Source organism: Pan troglodytes, chromosome 7 (genome assembly GCF_028858775.2).
Source record: "Pan troglodytes isolate AG18354 chromosome 7, NHGRI_mPanTro3-v2.0_pri, whole genome shotgun sequence".
In the NCBI taxonomy this organism is placed as follows: domain Eukaryota; kingdom Metazoa; phylum Chordata; class Mammalia; order Primates; family Hominidae; genus Pan; species Pan troglodytes.
In genome coordinates, this window is record NC_072405.2 from 150,709,491 (window position 1) to 150,727,011 (window position 17,521).

Consider the following 17,521-nt stretch of genomic DNA (forward strand, 5'->3'; position numbering starts at 1 on the left):
AAAAAAAAAATAAAAATAAAAACTACTGACCCACCTCAAATATTTCCTTCATTTCCTGAGTCTCTCTTCACGAAAACATTTTTCCTATTTCAATGCCTTAGTAATTTCCAAACACTATAAAATGATGACTTCATATAAAATAATAGCTAATGGTCGTGAGATATTTTATGAGATGACCGCCATGCTAAACATTTTGCACACATTCTCTCTAATTCTCACAATTCTACAAAGCAGAAATTAGGAGCCCCTGCTCACAGATGCAGAGCGAGGAGGTGGGGGGCACCTGAGAAAGAACTGCAGGACCTGCGTTCAGACACAAGCCAGCTGAACGAGGCTTTTCCATGACACCACACCACCACCCACTAGCAAACATGCAAAACTGGGTGCAATACTCAGGGAGTTCCAGATTCTTTTCAGCTTTAAGGTGCTCCAGACGGTTTCTATCTCTTTTATAAATCATGGCTGACTGGCTTCTGACATTGGAAGAAAAGTCCAATTTCACCACTGTCCACATTGCATATCTGAAATTTTCATGCTGAAATGACATAATAAAAATAACTAGAATACTTTTCCAGGTATCCAAATATAATGGGCATAGTGCTATTCTAAAGCATTAAACAACAACAACAGCAAAATTCAAATGAAGGAAGCCTTGTCTAAGTCTTCTTTCACCAACAGGGAAATTAGGACATTAAAAATATATGTGTACAACAGCGCCACCTATGGCCAGAAAGGTCTTTCCAGGTTGCTGAAAAAAAAAAGGTAACAAATTTAATTGTTGGCATAATAAGAAATGATCAACAGGGCTTTTTAAAATACGATGCTCAGAGACCATAACTAAAAGTGTAGCTAGCACATACTGAAATCTGCTTCAAGGAAGGGAACAGTATTCAGTATTTAATCCGAAAACTTTAACACCCCTAAATATAAACAGAAGACACAGGCTCATAGAAACTAATCTTAGAACAGGAAGAAAACTCGAGCATCTGGCCCACTCTCTTCATTCTACAGGTAGTGAGGTTGAGACCCAGAGAATTTGTTCTTCTAGCAATCAGTGGCAGAGCTTTCTCCTAGTCCTTGGATTTTGCACTATACCAAAAGCTACCTTAATCTATACCAACCCTATAATCATAAAAGTCACGTCTGGCCGGGCACAGTGGCTCACGCCTGTAATCCCAGCACTTTGGGAGGCCGAGGCGGGCGGATCATGAAGTCAGGAGATCGATACCATCCTGGTTAACACGGTGAAATCCTGTCTCTACTAAAAATACAAAAAATTAGCCAGGAGTGGTGGCGGGCGCCTGTAGTCCCAGCTACTCGGGAGGCTGAGGCAGGAGAATGGCGTGAACCCGGGAGGCGGAGGTTGCAGTGAGCCGAGATTGCGCCACTGCACTCCAGCCTGGGCAACAGAGCAAGACTCTGTATCAAGAAAAAAAAAAAGTAATGTCTCTATATTTCAGTCAGTAAATAGCCTAAGTGTCTTACAAAAAATTACTTCCCAAAGGACTGCCAACTATTAATCATACAATTTTGTTGAAATACAAACACATTTATTTACATATTAAAACAGCATAATCGGCCAAGCACAGTGGCTCACACCTGTAATCCCAGCACTTTGGGAGGCTGAAGCGGGTGGATCATTTCAGTCAGGAGTTGGAGACTAGCCTGGCCAACATGGCGAAACCTCGTCTCTACAAAAATTAGCTGGGCATGGTAGCACACACTTGTAATCCTGTTACTCAGGAGGCTGAGACACAAGAATCACTTGAGCCCGGGAGGCAGAGGTTATAGTGAGCCGAGATCATGCTGCTGCACTTCAGCCTGGGCAACAGAGCAAGACTCTGTCTCAAAAAACAACACACAGGCCAGGAGCGGTGGCTCACACCTGTAATCCCAACACTTTGGGAGGCCGAGGCGGGCAGATCATTTATGGTCTGGAGTTCAAGACCAGCCTGGCCAACATGGTGAAACCGCATCTCTACTGAAATTTACAAAAATTAGCCAGGTGTGGTGACGGGCACCTGTAATCCCAGCTACTCGGGAGGCTGAGGCAGGAGAACCACTAAAACCCAAGAAGTAGAAGTTGCAGTGAGCCGAGATTGAGCCACTGCACTCCAGCCCAGGTGACAGAGCGAGACTCTGTCTCAAAAAAAACAACAACAACAACAACAACAACAAAAACAAAAACACACATAATCTATTCAACAATGTCCCCTTGTAGTCAATCTATAAAGGAAAAGTGACTGATGTCAAATCAACGTTTTTACTTTTCTCATCTATTACAGATACAGGAAAAAAATCAAAATTGTCTCAATCACAAAAAAGATAAGCCTGAGGCAGAAGAATAGGATCTAGAGGCAAAGAACCTAAGGTTGTTTCACACAGACTTCCTACAACTAAATTGAAAGGAAAACCCTAACTTTCCATGACTAAGTAACAAAAGGACCAGAGGCTGCTCCCTTTGACCTTTTCTGCATGGCAGATGGGAAACTGGCTGTCCGGAACCAATCAGACTGATTGCGGGTGGAGTCTTAGTTTGCAGAGAAGTATAACTTTGTCTACTTTTCATTTGCATAGAAGCATAACTTTGTAATTTCACCTTAGCCTCAGATTGGTTCCTTTTTGCAACCAATCAGATGTTTGCAAGGAGTGTGACCTTTGTTAACTTCAGCCTCTGAGTGGCTGCTTTCCGCAACCAATCAGACTAACTGCAGGCTACCACTTCATTTACAAGAGGTGAGCATGAAGTGGCCAATGGGAAACTTCTAGTGGGTATTTAGACCCAAGAAGATTCTATATCCGTGCCCTTGAGCCCGCTGCTTGGCCCACTCCCACACTGTGGAGTGTACTTTTGTTTTCAATAAATCCCTGCTTTCATTATTTTGTTGCTTCCTTCTTTGTGACCTATGCAACATGATGACTAAATCCTGAGCCATTAAAGGCAGGTTCATTCATCAAGGACCAAAACGTTCATGTTCATTCAGCATTCGTGGGTCTGCTCCACCCAAGAAGTTTTCTCACTCTTCATTGGTTCTACCAAGCATAAGCAAATCAAACAACTCATTGAGAGAATGTCATCAGCCAATAAAATAAGAAACTGCTCCCAGGCCCTGAATCAGCTTATTAAAATTGACCTCTGGGACTAGCTTCTCCTAATACATAAAATTATAAAAAAGACTTAGACACAGAACCTCAAGTGTGTTCTACCAGGAAATTTTACACAAGTATTCCAGAAATCAACCAATCATTCTAACCCATTAGTGGTATTCCGTAAGATTGAAAGTATTCAATAAAATCAGAACAAAATGTCTCATACAAGATTTCTGGGCAGGGCACGGTGGCTTACGCCTGTAATCCCAGCACTTTGGGAGGCCAAGGCGGGTGGATCACGAGGTCAAGCATTCGAGACCAGCCTGGCCAACATAGTGAAACCCCGCCTCTATTAAAGATACAAAAAATTAGCCATGTGTGGTGGCGGGCACCTGTAATCCCAACTAGTCAGGAGGCTGAGGGAGGAGAATTGCTTGAACCTGGGAGGTGGAGGCTGCGGTGAGCCGAGATTGCGCCACTACACTCCAGCCCGGGCAACAGTGCAAGACTCTGTCTCAAAAAAAAGAAAAAAAATTACTGACTCAATAGATTTTACAGTTTATTTAAATATTAGTCCTAACTCAAAGGAAAAAGTAACAAATGAGTCTGCTTTATTTAAAGACTGCAAGTGAGCAGAGGCCGGAAAAAGGGCAGAGCTCACCTGGCCGGTGTCTGTTGGCTGCTTCAGCAGGAAGGGTGCTGCCCTGGAACCTCCGAGCTCCACTCTTCCCACCAGTTCCACCAGGATAGTGATAGATGACAGAAGCTGAACACAATCCTTCCAGGGCAGCTGGGCATTAAGAAAACAAAAAACAAAAACCAGCATCCTTAGTCAAGTCAGTGACCCTTCATTAGCTCAAACTGCAGTAACTAAGAATGATTTAAACAGGTGGATTATTTGGAAATGCCAATTTTTCTTCCAAAACAAAGATCAAACCTAAAGATCACTAGTTTTTTGCAAAATGGGAACTTGCCACCTGCCTTTCCCATGCCCATGTCCAGGCAGGCAACACAGAACACTCTCACCACACTCAAGGTTTCCCTGCAGGGCTGACTGCACACGTAAAACAGGCCAGCCTCTGCGTTCATCCATTCACGTGGCCGGCATTCCTGCACAAACTGTGTGGCAGACTGCGCCAGGTTCTGGAGCTACCGAGATGTATAACAGAAAGTGCCCTGGATTGAAAATATTTCACAGTAATAGCACCAAAGCAAGACCAGAATGCCTTTCCAGACCACGCACCCCATAGGCATCTGCTCCTTTTGAGGCTGTAGACCTCCCTCTTCCTCAAAAACAGCCATATTAACTCGCTACACAGTCCGTTCTTCTCTCATGACATAACAACCTAATAATCTCCAGCTATGCCACATGCCTTAGAAGGTGTGCTGCAGTATTCATCTCTATCATCTTTATCCATTAATTCAGTGGTCCTTAAACTTTTGGTCTAAAAACTCCTTGATGCTCTTAAAAATGACTTAGGATCACAAAGAGCTTTTTTTGTGATGTGGGTTACACCTGTAGATATTTACCATATTGGAAAATAAAACTGAGAAAAGGATTTAAGTATTTATGTATTAATTCCTCTTAAAATAGGCCAGATGCAGTGGCTCATGCCAGTAATCCCAGCACTTTGGGAAGCCAAGGTGGGTGGATCACTTGAGGTCAGGAGTTCAAGACCAGCCTGGCCAACATGGTGAAACCCTGACTCTACTAAAAATACAAAAATTGGCCAGGCATGATAACACACACCTGTAGCCCCAGCTACTTGGGAGGCTGAGGCAAGAGAATCACTTGAACCTGGGAAATGGAAGTTTCAGTGAGCTGAAATCACGCCATTGCACTCCAGCCTGGGTGACAGAGCGAGACTCTGACTCAAAAAAATAAAAATAAAAAATAAAATAATAAGCTTGTCATGTGTTAACAGTTTTATGAAAAATAATTGTTTTCCAAAACAAAAATAAAATACTGGAGGAATGGCATTATTTGACATGTTCACACATTTCTTTAATATCAGAGTTAATACAAGTCAGCTGGATCTTCTATCGGCTTCTACATTCAGTCTGCTGTGATGTCAGGCCTAAGTAGCTTGTGGACAACTCCACTGTCCACTTCTGAGAGGCTGAGCATGGAAGAGGCCCACGGCACACAGCACCGTCCTTCTCTGTGTGCCCTTTAGGAGCCCTCCTCATCCAGTCCAGCGCCGCATGGGGAAGGCATATGGGCAGTACCAGTCTTTCTGGAGAAGCACCTGCTGCACATGCCCTAGTCTCAGAGCCCACTGGGAGATGCACAGATTCTCTAACTGATACAATAGGATACTTAGGGAGACAACGTTCTTTCAAGAAAACCAAGTAAAACTATGTCTTTCTCAGCCTGCATAATCCTTTATCTGATTCTCTTTTCTTTTCCATCCCTAATTCTTACTCCCTTTCTTTCCCCACTTCTATTTCCCTAGCCTCTTTAAAAAACTAAATTTAAGTCCATTTTAAGTTTTATTTTGGTTTTTTCTTAAGAGACAAAGTCTCACTCTTGCTCAGGATGGAGTGCAGTGGTGCGATCATGGCTCACTGCAGCCTTGACCTCCTGAACCCAAGCGATCCTCCTGCCTCACCCTCACAAGTAGCTGGGACTACAGGCACAAACCACCAAGCCCAGCTAATGTTTTTTAATTTTATTTTATTTTACTTTTTTTTTTTTTTGGTAGAAGTGAGGTCTCCCTATGTTGCTCAGGCTGGTCTCCACCCAGTTAATGTTTTTTAATTTTGTTTTGTAGAAGTGAGGTGAAGTAAGGTTTTTTTATTTTTTGTAGAAGTGTTGGGATTACAGGCATGAGCCACCGTGCCTGGCCATTTGAAGTATTTCTTATATTTGGCTGGGCACAGTGGCTTATGCCTGTAATCCCAGCACTCCGGGAGGCCAAGGCAGGCATATCAGCTGAGGTCGAGTTCAAGAGCAGCCCGGCCAACATCGCAAAACCCCGTCTCTACTAAAAATAGAAAATTTAGCCGGGTGTGGTAGTGCATGCCTGTAAGTCCCAGCTACTAGGAAGGCTGAGGCAGGAGAATCGCTTGAACCCAGGAGGCGGAGATTGCAGTGAGCCAAGATCATGCCACTGCACTCCAGCCTGGGCAACAGAGCGAGACTCCGTCCCCAAGAACGAAAGAATTTGTTATATTTAAAATGTTCTACAGCACCTCGTTAAACTTCTGTTACAGAACTCACCTCATTACTTCATTCCGACTTGTATTATCATAAGTGGCTGACAGGTGTCCTTGCTAAACTGTCAACCTCAACGAAAGAACCCTGTTTTAGTCCTTACCCACACATTGTTCATTTAACAAGCATTTAGGGAGCAACTGCAACATGTCAGGCAATGGAAGCAGCCAGTCCATCCTCCCAGGACCACCTCCAGGAGGCGCAGTCCCCAAAGGGAAGACCACAAACAGACATCCGATTCCAGCACAAAGTGTCAGCAACATCTCAGGCAGAGCACCCGCTCTGCCGACTGCTGCGGGGGATCAGAGATGGCTGTGCTTTGAAGTAGGATTTCTCCTTGCCTTTCTTTTAATTTTTAAGATTGACATAGAGTTCACACACCATATAATTCACCCACTTAAAGTGTGCAAGTCAGCAGTTTTTAGTATAATCACAACTGTGCAACCATCACCACTGACTGACTCTGGAACATTTTCATCACCCCAGAAAGAAACCTTATGCCCGTTAACTGTCACTTCCCATTCCCCCTCCTCCCAGCCCCTAGAACCAGTTGTCTACTTTCTGCTTCTATAGATTTGCCTATTCTAGCCACTTCATATATAATCATACAATCTGCGGCCTTTTTCATGCCTAGCTTCTCTCACTTAGCACAAAGTTGTCAAGGTTCATCCGTGCTGCAGTGGTATCACAATTTCACTCCTTTTCATGGCTGAATAATATTCCGCTGTATGCCCATACCACATTTCGTTTATCCATTCATCATGTGACACATGGAGGAGGTTTTGAGGGAGGAGTCTAAGAGGTGAAGATCATGGGGAACGGCATCCAAAGCAGAGGGCAAGGTATACTAAGAACAGAGGAAAAGGGAAAGCGTGGGCAGGGCCTCCTTCAGAGGATGCACGGCAGGGTGGGAGGAGGGCAGCAGACACAGCAGGGAAGCATCCCAGGCCACTGCTCGTGGCAACCAGCACAGGCTGGCTGCTTTTCCTCCCTCATCCCTTCTTTTTGGGGACTTTCTTCTGCCATTTCTTCTCATTTCTTTTTTTATTTTATTTTGTTTTTTTTTTGAGATGGAGTCTCGCTCTGTTGCCAGGCTGGAGTGCAGTTGCGCAACCTCTGCTCACTGCAACTTCTGCCTCCTGGTTCAAGAAATTCTGCTGCCTCCGCCTCCCGAGTAGCTGGGACTATAGGCACGTGCCACCACGCCCAGCTAATTTTTGTATTTTTAGTAGAGACGTGGTTTCACCATGTTGGCCAGGATGGTCTCCATCTCTTAACCTCATATTTGGCCTGCCGTAGCCTCCCAAAGTGCTGGGATTACAGGCGTGAGCCACCACACCCAGCCTCTCATTTTAAATAACAGTTGAAACAATTACATATCAGATCATCTTCATCAGCTCATCTTACCTCCAAGCCACAGAAAGTCATTCACAGAACGCAGCAGCTCCACCGACATGTGGTAATGTACCAGGGAGTCCTGCAGCATCCCTGCCTGCAGGCACAGGTCCCCCACATGCTTCCGCATGCGGCCTTGGCACCGCTTCTTGTAATGTCTAGAAAATACATGAAAATGTATCTTTATTACAATACAACTCCCACCTAGAAAGCACTCTGACTAAGCACTATTCAATTCTCTCACTACTGAAAATGCTAAGAAGGCAACTGTAGGCTCTATAATTTTAAGTCAGCAATAATCATTGCCAGTTATGTGAGCTGGAGTGGTCTTGATTTCAAAAATGTACTGCCAAGCAATTTGTTTAAAGGTGATCGGTACGTAAGGACTTCTACCATGTCTTTCACGTAGGCAATGTTACAGTTGGATTTTTCTTTTTAGATTTTCCAGTTGTAACATTAGCATAAGGAAGTTTATGTTTCAGCTTTTTTAAAAAATCAATTATCTTCCACTTCTTAACATCAAACCTCTTATTATTTTATAAAGAGAGCTATGCTGAGTCTTATTAGCCAACCATTTGGCTTTAGCAAACAAGACGTTCATCCTCACTATTTCAGGGCAAGCTTTAGGAAAGCTTCCAGAGAGCAGGGCCTGGGGTGCTCACTAACAGCTCTTTAAATATTGGCAAGGATATACCAGTAAATAATGCAAAGGCTTCTGAGTCCCTAATCAACTCAGAAACCAAAGAAACTGTACCAAAGTATTCCTTTTATCATTTTTAAATACTTCTAACCTTTAAATGTTATATTTCTTATGATAGATTATTTTTTTTTTAAAAGAAAAACTGCAGCTGGATTAAACTTTCCCTCATCAAGAAAGCAAACTTATCAAGAATAAAACTCCTCTGGAAATCCAGAAGATGTGACGTTTCTAAGTAAATGAATGTTATTGACACATCTCAATACAATGTTAAATCCTATCATGTCTAACTCTAACGAGTTCAACAAACTCTTTGTTACTCTGGAATTTAGTGTTTCCATTCTGAATAAGTTTTAAACAACGATCACAACGTAAGGCAGACGCAGAAAGAAAAAGAAACGCCAGCCTTCATTTGTCTCCTTCCTGGCCACAAGGCAGTGTCAGGATGGCCCCTGCTAACAAACCCTCCCCATAAGAAAATACAGCATCTGGCAGGGTGCAGTGGCTCACGCCTGTAATCCCAGCACTTTGGGAGGCCGAGGCAGGCGGATCACAAGGTCAGGAGATCGAGACCATCCTGGCTAACACGATGAAACCCCATCTCTACTAAAAATACAAAAAATTAGCCGGGCGTGGTGGCATGCGCCTGTAGTCCCAACTACTCAGGAGGCTGAGGCAGGAGAATCACTTGAACCCGGGAGGCGGAGGTTGCAGTGAGCCGAGATCACGCCACTGCACTCCAGCCTGGGGGACAGGGTGAGACTCTCAAAAAAAAAAAAAAAAGAAAAGAAAAGAAAGCATCTAAGCTGCTCTTCCCATCCCAACAGCAGTCACCTCAGCAGCCTCCGCCTAGTCTCTGACTCCTCACTCTGCACTCCCTTCCCCTTCATTGCTTCTATACACACACGGCCAGAGTGTCCTTCCCAAAGCACAAATCAGTCTGTGTCCCTCCCCCACTGCAAACCTTTCACAGGATGCTCAATTCAGTCGCAGGGAGAGGCATGCAGTCCATAGCTAGCCCCTCCCACGGCTCTGGCCTCCCCTCCTACCACTGTGGCTTTGCACTCCACAGGCAACCTTGCTGCAACGCTGAAGTCCCCCAACCTCAGGCTCTATCTGCCTCACAACTTCCACTCTCTTTTAGGCTCATCTCAATGACCAGGTTCTCAAGGAAGCCTTCCCTGACTCCAACCTCTGCACTTTGGGTTAAGTGTCCTTGATGTGTTTCTAGAACATTGTTACCTTTTTTTTGGAGACAAGGTCTTATTCTGCTGCCCAGGCTGGAGCCCAGTGGCACAATCACAGCTCACTGCAACCTCCAAGTCCTGGGCTCAAGAGATCCTCCCACCTCAGCCTCCCCAGTAACTGGGACCACAGGTGTGCACCACAACACCTGGCTAATTGTTTTTTATTTTTTGTAGAGACAGGGTCTCCTTATGTTGCTCAAGCTGGTCTTGAACTCCTGGGCTCAAGTGATCCTCTTGCCTCAGCCTCCCAAAGAGCTGGGATTACAGTTCTTTGCCCAGCCAGCTCTTACTCTCAAAGGTAGACAGTGTTTTGCTCACTTCCTTGGTATGTTATCCTGTTCCAAATGGGAAAAAAAAAACTCAGTATCCAAATGGACATTTTCCTCCACCAGTAACATAACTGTCAACTCTTAATACATGAATAAGTTTACAAATACTACTGTATATTAGTTTAATATATTTTAAATTAGACTTTAAAGCAACAACAAAACTTTACTCCTAACCAATTAGAAAAGATTTGATTTAAAGCATCCTAAAGAAGTAAATTAGGCCAGGCATGGTGGCTCATACCTGTAATACCACCACTTTGGGAGGCCGAGGCAGGAGGATCACTTAAGGCTAGGACTTCGAGACAGCTGGGCAACAGAGCAAGACCATGTCTCTACAAAGGCTCAGGTGATCCTCCCACCTCAGCCTCCCAAGTAACTGGGACTACAGGCACACAACCCCTTGCTCAGCTAATATTTATATTTTTTGTAGAGACAGGGTCTCGCCATGTTGCCCAGGCTGGTCTGGAACTCCTGGGCCCAAGCAATCCACCTGCCTTAGCCTCCCACAGTGCTAGATTTATAGGAGTCAGCCACTGTGCCCAGCCTACAAAAAAATTTTTTTTAATTAGCTTGGCATGGTGGCTCCCACCTGTAGTCCCAGCTACTCAGGAGGCAGAGGCAGGAAGATCACCTGAGCCCTGGAATTCGAGACTGCAGTAAGCCATGATTTTTGCCACTGCTCTCTAATCTGGGCAACAGACCAAGATCCTGTCCCTTAAAAAAAGAAAGGAGTAAATTATTACATCTTCACATGAACTTCACAAAAGTGTACACCTGCTGTAGCAAAATATAAGCTACAAAATTTCAAAAAATATTTTTCTAGTAGCATCTTCTAAATACATAACTTGTTTTTAAAAGTGCAAACATTATGATAAACAATTTGTTTTGAAAACATAGGACTTTTACAAAAAGTCATATAAATACTCTTATAGTTTTTCATATGAAAGTCATAATACAATAAAACCATACAAATATTTTAAATTGTATAAAAACAAAATGAGGCCAGGCGCGGTGGCTTACACCTGTAATCCCAGCACTTTGGGAGGCCGAGGCGGGCGGATCACAAGGTCAGGAGATTGAGACCATCCTGGCTAACACGGCAAAACCCCGTGTCTACTGAAAATACAAAAAATTAGCCGGGCGTGGTGGCAGGCGCCGTAGTCCCAGCTACTCGGGAGGCTGAGGCAGGAGAATGGTGTGAACCTGGGAGGCGGAGCTTGCAGTGAGCTAAGATTGCGCCACTGAACTCCAGCCTGGTCGACAGAGCGAGACTCTGTCAAAAAAAAAAAAAAAGAATAAAATGCTTAATATTTTCCTGATTTTGGTACTATTTATATGGCTTATGGAAAACAAGAGCTTGGTATTCTAGTCCAAAAAACAATTTATCTGCAAAGAAATTTCTACATTCAAATCCAAAGAAAAGCTAAAGCTGCTCAACAACAGTTTGCAACTAAAATCCAAGGGAACCTGGATAGAGAGAATCTCTTTTGCAGGGTCGGGGATGGTATTACACAGTTTAAGAAGTCTTTGGGCCTGGCGAGGTGGCTCATGCCTGTAATCCCAGCACTATGGGAGGCCGAGGCAGGCGGATCACGAAATTAAGAGATAGAGACCATCCTGGCCAACATGGTGAAACCCCATCTCTACTAAAAATACAAGAATTAGCTGGGCATGGTGGCATGTGCCTGTAGTCCCAGCTACTCAGGAGGCTGAGGCAGGAGAATCGCTTGAACCCGGAAGGCAGAGGTTGCAGTGAGCTGAGATGGCACCACTGCACTCTGGCCTGGCAACGGAGCGAGACTCCATCTCAAAAAAAAAAAAAAAGCCAGGAGCGGTGGCTCACGCCTGTAATCCCAGCACTTTGGGAGGCCAAGGCGGGCGGATCACGAAGTCAGGAGATCGAGACCATCCTGGCTAACATGGTGAAACCCCGTCTCTACTAAAAAATACAAAAAATTAGCCGGGCGTGGTGGTGGGCGCCTGTAGTCCCAGCTAATCAGGAGGTTGAGGCAGGAGAATGGTGTGAACCCAGAAGGCAGAGCTTGCAGTGAGCCAAGATCGCGCCACTGCACTCCAGCGTGGGCAACAGAGCAAGACTCCATCTCAAAAAAAAAAAAAGAAGTATTTGTATACTTAAATAATGGCTACAGCCCATAATTTTGCACTACAATGTTTTGGGGTGGGGAGCCTTTTGACTACGTGCCTGATGTAAATACAATAAGTATACTAAAAGGTGCCCACGTGGTAGAGCTGAAGCACCAAAGCAGACAAACTTAAGATGCCAGAGCAGCTGGGCACAGTGGCTCACACCTGAAATCTCAGCACTTTGGGAAGCCGAGGCAGGCACATCATTTGAAGCCAGGAGTTCGAGAACAGCCTGTCCAACATAGCAAAACCCTGTCTCTACTAAAAATACTAAAATTAGACAGGGCATGGTGGCTCACGCCTGTAATCCCAGCATTCTGGGAGGCCGAGGCGGGCGGATCACCTGAGGTCAGGAGTTTGAGACCAGCCTGGCCAACATGGTGAAACCCCATCTCTACTAAAAACACAAAATTAGCCAGGCGTGGTGGCGGGCTCCTGTAATCCCAGCTACTCAGGAGCCTGAGGCAGGAGAACTGCTTGAATCTGGGAGGCGGAGGTAGCAGTGAGCCGAGATCGCGCCACTGCACTCCAGCCTGGGCAACAAGAGCGAGATTCCATGGTAAAAATAAAATAAAATAAAATAAAATTAGCTGAGTGCGGTGGCGCACACCTGTAATCCCAGCTACTCAGAGGCTGGACGCACAAGAATGGCTTGAGCCTGGGAGGCGGAGGTTGCAGTGAACCAAGGTCGCGCCACTGTACTCCAGCCTGGGCAAATGAGACAGTGTCTCAAAAAAAAAAAAAAAAAAAAAAAAAAATGCAAGAGAGCTCTAAACAGAAAGTTAAAAAAAAAAAAAAAAAAGAAAAGAAAAAAAAAGAAATGCAACGTTTTATACTCAGTTTCAGATGCTTTATGGACCATTAGCTGATACTGTATCTTGCCTAATGAAAAACTGAAAACAAATTGTTAGTGTTGATTTCTTCCATCTGAACTTTTTTATGTTAAAGTTTGAATATTAAAACATCACTCTATACAAAGAAAGAGCAAGAAGCCAGCCACGTGGCTCACACCTGTAATCCCTGCATGGATTATACAGCATGCCTGTAATTCCAGGCAGATTGCTTGAGCTCAGGAATTCGAGACTAGCCTGGGCAACATGGTTAAACCCCATCTTTACAAAAACATACAAAAAATTTAACCAGATGTGGTGGTGCACGCCTGTAGTCCCAGCTAATCGGGAGGCTGAGGTGGGAGGATCACTTGAGCCCAGGAGGCAGAGGTTGCAATGAGCCGAGATCACGCCACTGCACTCTGGCCTGAGCAACAGAGCCAGACCCCATCTCAAAAACAAAAAAAAAGAGAGAGAACTGAAAAGTTTTCATTAAAAGTTCAGAAGCGTCTACATTTTGTTTTGCATATATGCATTATTTGCAACCGTGTCAATGTAAAAGCAAAATGAAAAACCTATCTCCCTGGGATGTAAAACACTTTGACGCTACCTAACTATCAAGGAAGTCTAAGCTTTGTGAAATAAATCTGCAACACTTAAGCAAGAGAAGTTCTTTTGACAATTTTTCTGAAAGGCTCCGAAACTGATTTACTTTAGTCTTCCAAGTATAAGAGGAAGGTAACGTAATTAGTAGAGAGAACATGCATTTATTTAAAGTCTGAAGAACCTGAGTTTGAATCCTGCTGCGTCATTACTAGCTGGGTGACGCTGGACTCATTATTTAACCCCTCTGAGAGTGCTTCCTCCCAGCAAATTGGGCCTGTCACAATCTGCCTCAGGTGGCATCAGTGCAACATAAATAAAGTAGGTGGGTGGGTGACTAACTAGTATCTGATGTATAGTCACATTCGTTTCCCCCTTCTCCCCTTTTAAACTTGTATTACCCATAGTCAGGTTTAAGCCTCTGATGATAGGCTGTCTTACTTGTCCTCATATCCACTCAGCATAGTGCCTTACACTTAAAAGTGTTAAAAAAGAACTGCCTCCAGCCGGGCATAGTAGCTCACTCCTGTAATCCTAGCACTTTGGGAGGCCAAGGCAGGTGGATTGTCTCAGCTCAGGAGTTCAAGACCAGCCTGGGCAACATGGCGAAACCCCATCTCTATTAAACAAAATATAAAAATTAGGCTGGGCACGGTGGCTCACGCCTGTAATCTCAGCACTTTGGGAGGCCGAGGCAGGCGGATCAGGAGGTCAGGAGATCGAGACCATCCTGACTCACACGGTGAAACCCCGTCTCTACTAAAAATACAAAAAAAATTAGCCGGGCGTCGTTGCGGGCGCCTGTAGTCCCAGCTACTCGGGAGACTGAGGCAGGAGAATGGCCTGAACCGGGGAGGCGGAGCTTGCAGTGAGCCAAGATCACGCCACTGCACTCCAGCCTGGGCGACAGAGCTAGACTCCGTCTCAAAAAAAAAAAAAAAAAAGATTAGCCAGGCATAGTGGCACACACCTGTAGTCCCAGCTACTCAGGAGGCTGAGGCAAAAGAATTGCTTGAACCTGGGACGCAGAGGTTGCAGTGAGCAGAGAACGTGCCACTGCCCTCCAGCCTGGGCAACAGAGTGAGACTCTGTCTCAAAAAAAAAAAAAAAAAAAAAAAAGAACTGCTTCCTCAATAGTAACTAGCAATGTTCATAAGAGGGTTTTGTTTTGTGTTTTTTATCTTTTGTTAAAAAGAGCTATTCCAGAACTATCCAACAGTCCCTCCCCCAATTCCCCAGCACCTTTCTCCTCAAGATGTCCTTCCTGATCTGCCCTTCTGGGTCCATGGGAAAGACAGTCTGTTCAGCTGGGACTCCATCCTGCTGCCAGGACGGAGGAGGTGAAGGGCAAATCTGGCCACATCATTCCCTTCGGATTTCTTTAGTAGCAGCCCCACCCCCAGCACCTTTAGAAGAAGTGGCAGCTGCACCTAAAACCCCTAACTCCGTGGAATAATATAGAAAACCCCAGTCAGGAGCAGTGGCTCACGCCTGTAATCTCAACACTTTGGGAGACTGAGGCAGGAGGATCACCTGAGGTCAGGCGTTCCAGACCAGCCTTACCAACATGGTGAGACCCCCATCTCTACTAAAAATACAAAATTAGTGGGGCATGGTTGCAGATGCCTGTAATCCTAGCTACTTAGGAGGCAAGGCTGGAGAATCACTTGAACCGGGGAGGCGGAGGTTGCAGTGAGCTGAGATGGTACCACTGCATTCCAGCACGGGCAACAAGAGTGAAACTCCAATCTCGGGGAAAAAAAAAAAAAAACAGGATCTGGGCTGTCCTCCAGTCTCCTGGTCACGGCAAGCACCCAGGGGTCAGCCCGGGGCCTTCCTCCTGCCTCCATCTGCATTCTCCCTCGCTCAGCTCATCCACATTCAGGGTTTTCAACACAGGCTACATACTGCAAACAACCATGTGTCTCTCTAGTCCACCTCCTGCCCCTGAGCTCCGGACTCACATCCAATTGCCTCTTTAATCTCTCCGTTTGAATGCCCAACAGGCATCTCAAAAACACTTCCCCCATGGCCTCCCAGTTTCCCCCATGGTAAGAAACAGCCCACCGGCTACTCTGTTCGAGTCACACTCTCAGACAGATTTCTCCTTTCTGTCCATCATCTTTTCCCCATCTCTGTCTCTAAAGTATATCACAGCTTCATGCCCCAGCACCTAGCACAGCACATGGCAAGCTTCCCATAAATGTGTGCTGAGTCACCTCTGGAGGGCACCTGCTAATGAGGGAGGTCTCTCCTGGCACAGGTCACTTAGGAAAGGCGCTTGTCTCTCACACAGGAGGTGGAGAGGACAGCCCAAGACAAGGACTCAAGACTCTCCTGTGGTCTGAACTCTGAAGGGCCTGCGGTCCAGGAGAGCACTTGGGTTGTGAACTCCGAGACTCGGCTGCCAGGAGAGCAGGGGAGGAGGGAGCCTGGGCCAGGCTGTCCCCATGGATCCTGGGAGCCAGTGGTGGCAGAAAAGGCCCACAGCCCAGGGTTAAACCAGCCACCACTGGATCCCTGCTCTGCATTTTCCAAGCTGGACAGCTACGACTTCCTGTACTTAATACATTCATGTCTCTTCTGTTCCGCCACCCTAGAATGTGATGAAATCTTTCAGAAAGCCCAGCCTGTCTCAACTGGGACAAAGCAAACGAAGAAAGAAAGTGTTGGTACTTGGACCAGAGCACTGAGGAAGAAACAAGGCCCCTGGGCAGTGAGGTGGTGGCAGCAGGTCACAGAGCGAGAACCTTTCCCTGAGGGGGATGAAACCACAGGGGACTAGGCCAGCCAAAGAGTGTCCTGCAGGGCTACCCTTGGTGTTGGAGACTCTAGATCAGTAATGCAAACAAATGATGTGCCACCAGTGAGGGACATTAGCGTCAACAAATGCAGACACTGGCTTGGTGCAGTGGCTCATGCCTATAATCCCAGCACTTTGGGAGGCCAAGGCAGGTGGATCACTTGAGGTCAGGAGTTCGAGGCCAGCCTGGCCAACACAGTGAAACCCTGTCTGTACTAAAAATACAAAAAACTAGCCTGGTGTGGTGGCACGTGCCTGTAATCCCAGCTACTTGAGAGGCTGAAGCAGGAGAATTGCTTCAACCCAGGAGACGGAGTTTGCAGTGAGCCAAGATCGCGCCACTGCACTCCAGCCTGGGCGAGAGAGTAAGACTCTGTCTCAAAAAAAAAAAAAAAAAAAAAGCAGACACAGTTATTTCTATGTCTTACCTACATGAGGTTAAATGGAAAGTCTAGAGCAGGTAAGAGCCTGTACAATAGCTAAGGGTGAACTGCCTCTCTGGTTCTGAATGCTCATTGGCAGAAACAAAAAGGAAAGTGGTCACTTATACAGGGCCTTGTGTCTGCAAGATCCAAGTGAACTAGAAGGCCGTATTTCCCTGACACTTAAACAAATTGCCCTTGAGCCCTCATAAGGGGCGCAAAAGACTGGTGTGGGTTTTTTTGTTTTTTATTTTGAGATGGAGTTTCGCTCTTGTCGCCCAGGCTAGAGTGCAATGGCATGAGCTCGGCTCACTGCAACTTCTGCCTCCCAGATTCAAGTAATTCTCTTGCCTCAGCCTCTCAAGTAAGCTGGGACTGCAGGCACATGCCACCACACCCGGCTAACTTTTTTATTTTTGGTACAGACAGGGTTTCACCATGTTGACCTCAGCTGATCCACCCACCTCGGCCTTCCAAAGTGCTGGGATTACAGATGTGAACCACCGCGCCCAGCCTGGTGTGGGTTTTAGAATGGCCTGTGTCTCCTTTATGGTGGAAAGTCGCTGAGGTGAAGGAAATGGGAAATGGCATGCTCAAGGCAGAAGCAAAAGAAAAGACAGCCGCACCCTCCCGCAGCTCCCCTGGCCGCCAGCACACTCCAGCGCCAGCATTCCTTGCCTTCATGCACGGCCCACAGCCACAGCCGGGAATCACAGGCCAGAAACGTTCGCTCAGAAGCCCAG

The 17,521-nt window shown here is 45.8% G+C and overlaps 1 protein-coding gene across 12 annotated transcripts in view; it reads right to left on the reverse strand.

The window, feature by feature from the left end:
• TRAPPC9 (trafficking protein particle complex subunit 9) overlaps positions 1–17,521 on the reverse strand; it is a 733,986-nt gene that overhangs the window by 704,947 nt on the left and 11,518 nt on the right. For 9 of the 12 annotated variants that reach the window (XM_001142596.8, XM_063816568.1, XM_016959910.4 and 6 more), the window contains 2 exons: positions 7,715–7,860; positions 3,752–3,880 (listed from right to left, as the gene is read on the reverse strand). In XM_001142596.8, coding sequence (XP_001142596.4) covers positions 3,752–3,880; positions 7,715–7,860 — 275 coding nt within the window. The remainder of the gene's footprint in view (positions 1–3,751; positions 3,881–7,714; positions 7,861–17,521) is intronic. The other 3 variants (XM_063816569.1, XM_054657488.2, XM_063816572.1) reach the window with 1 other exon arrangement.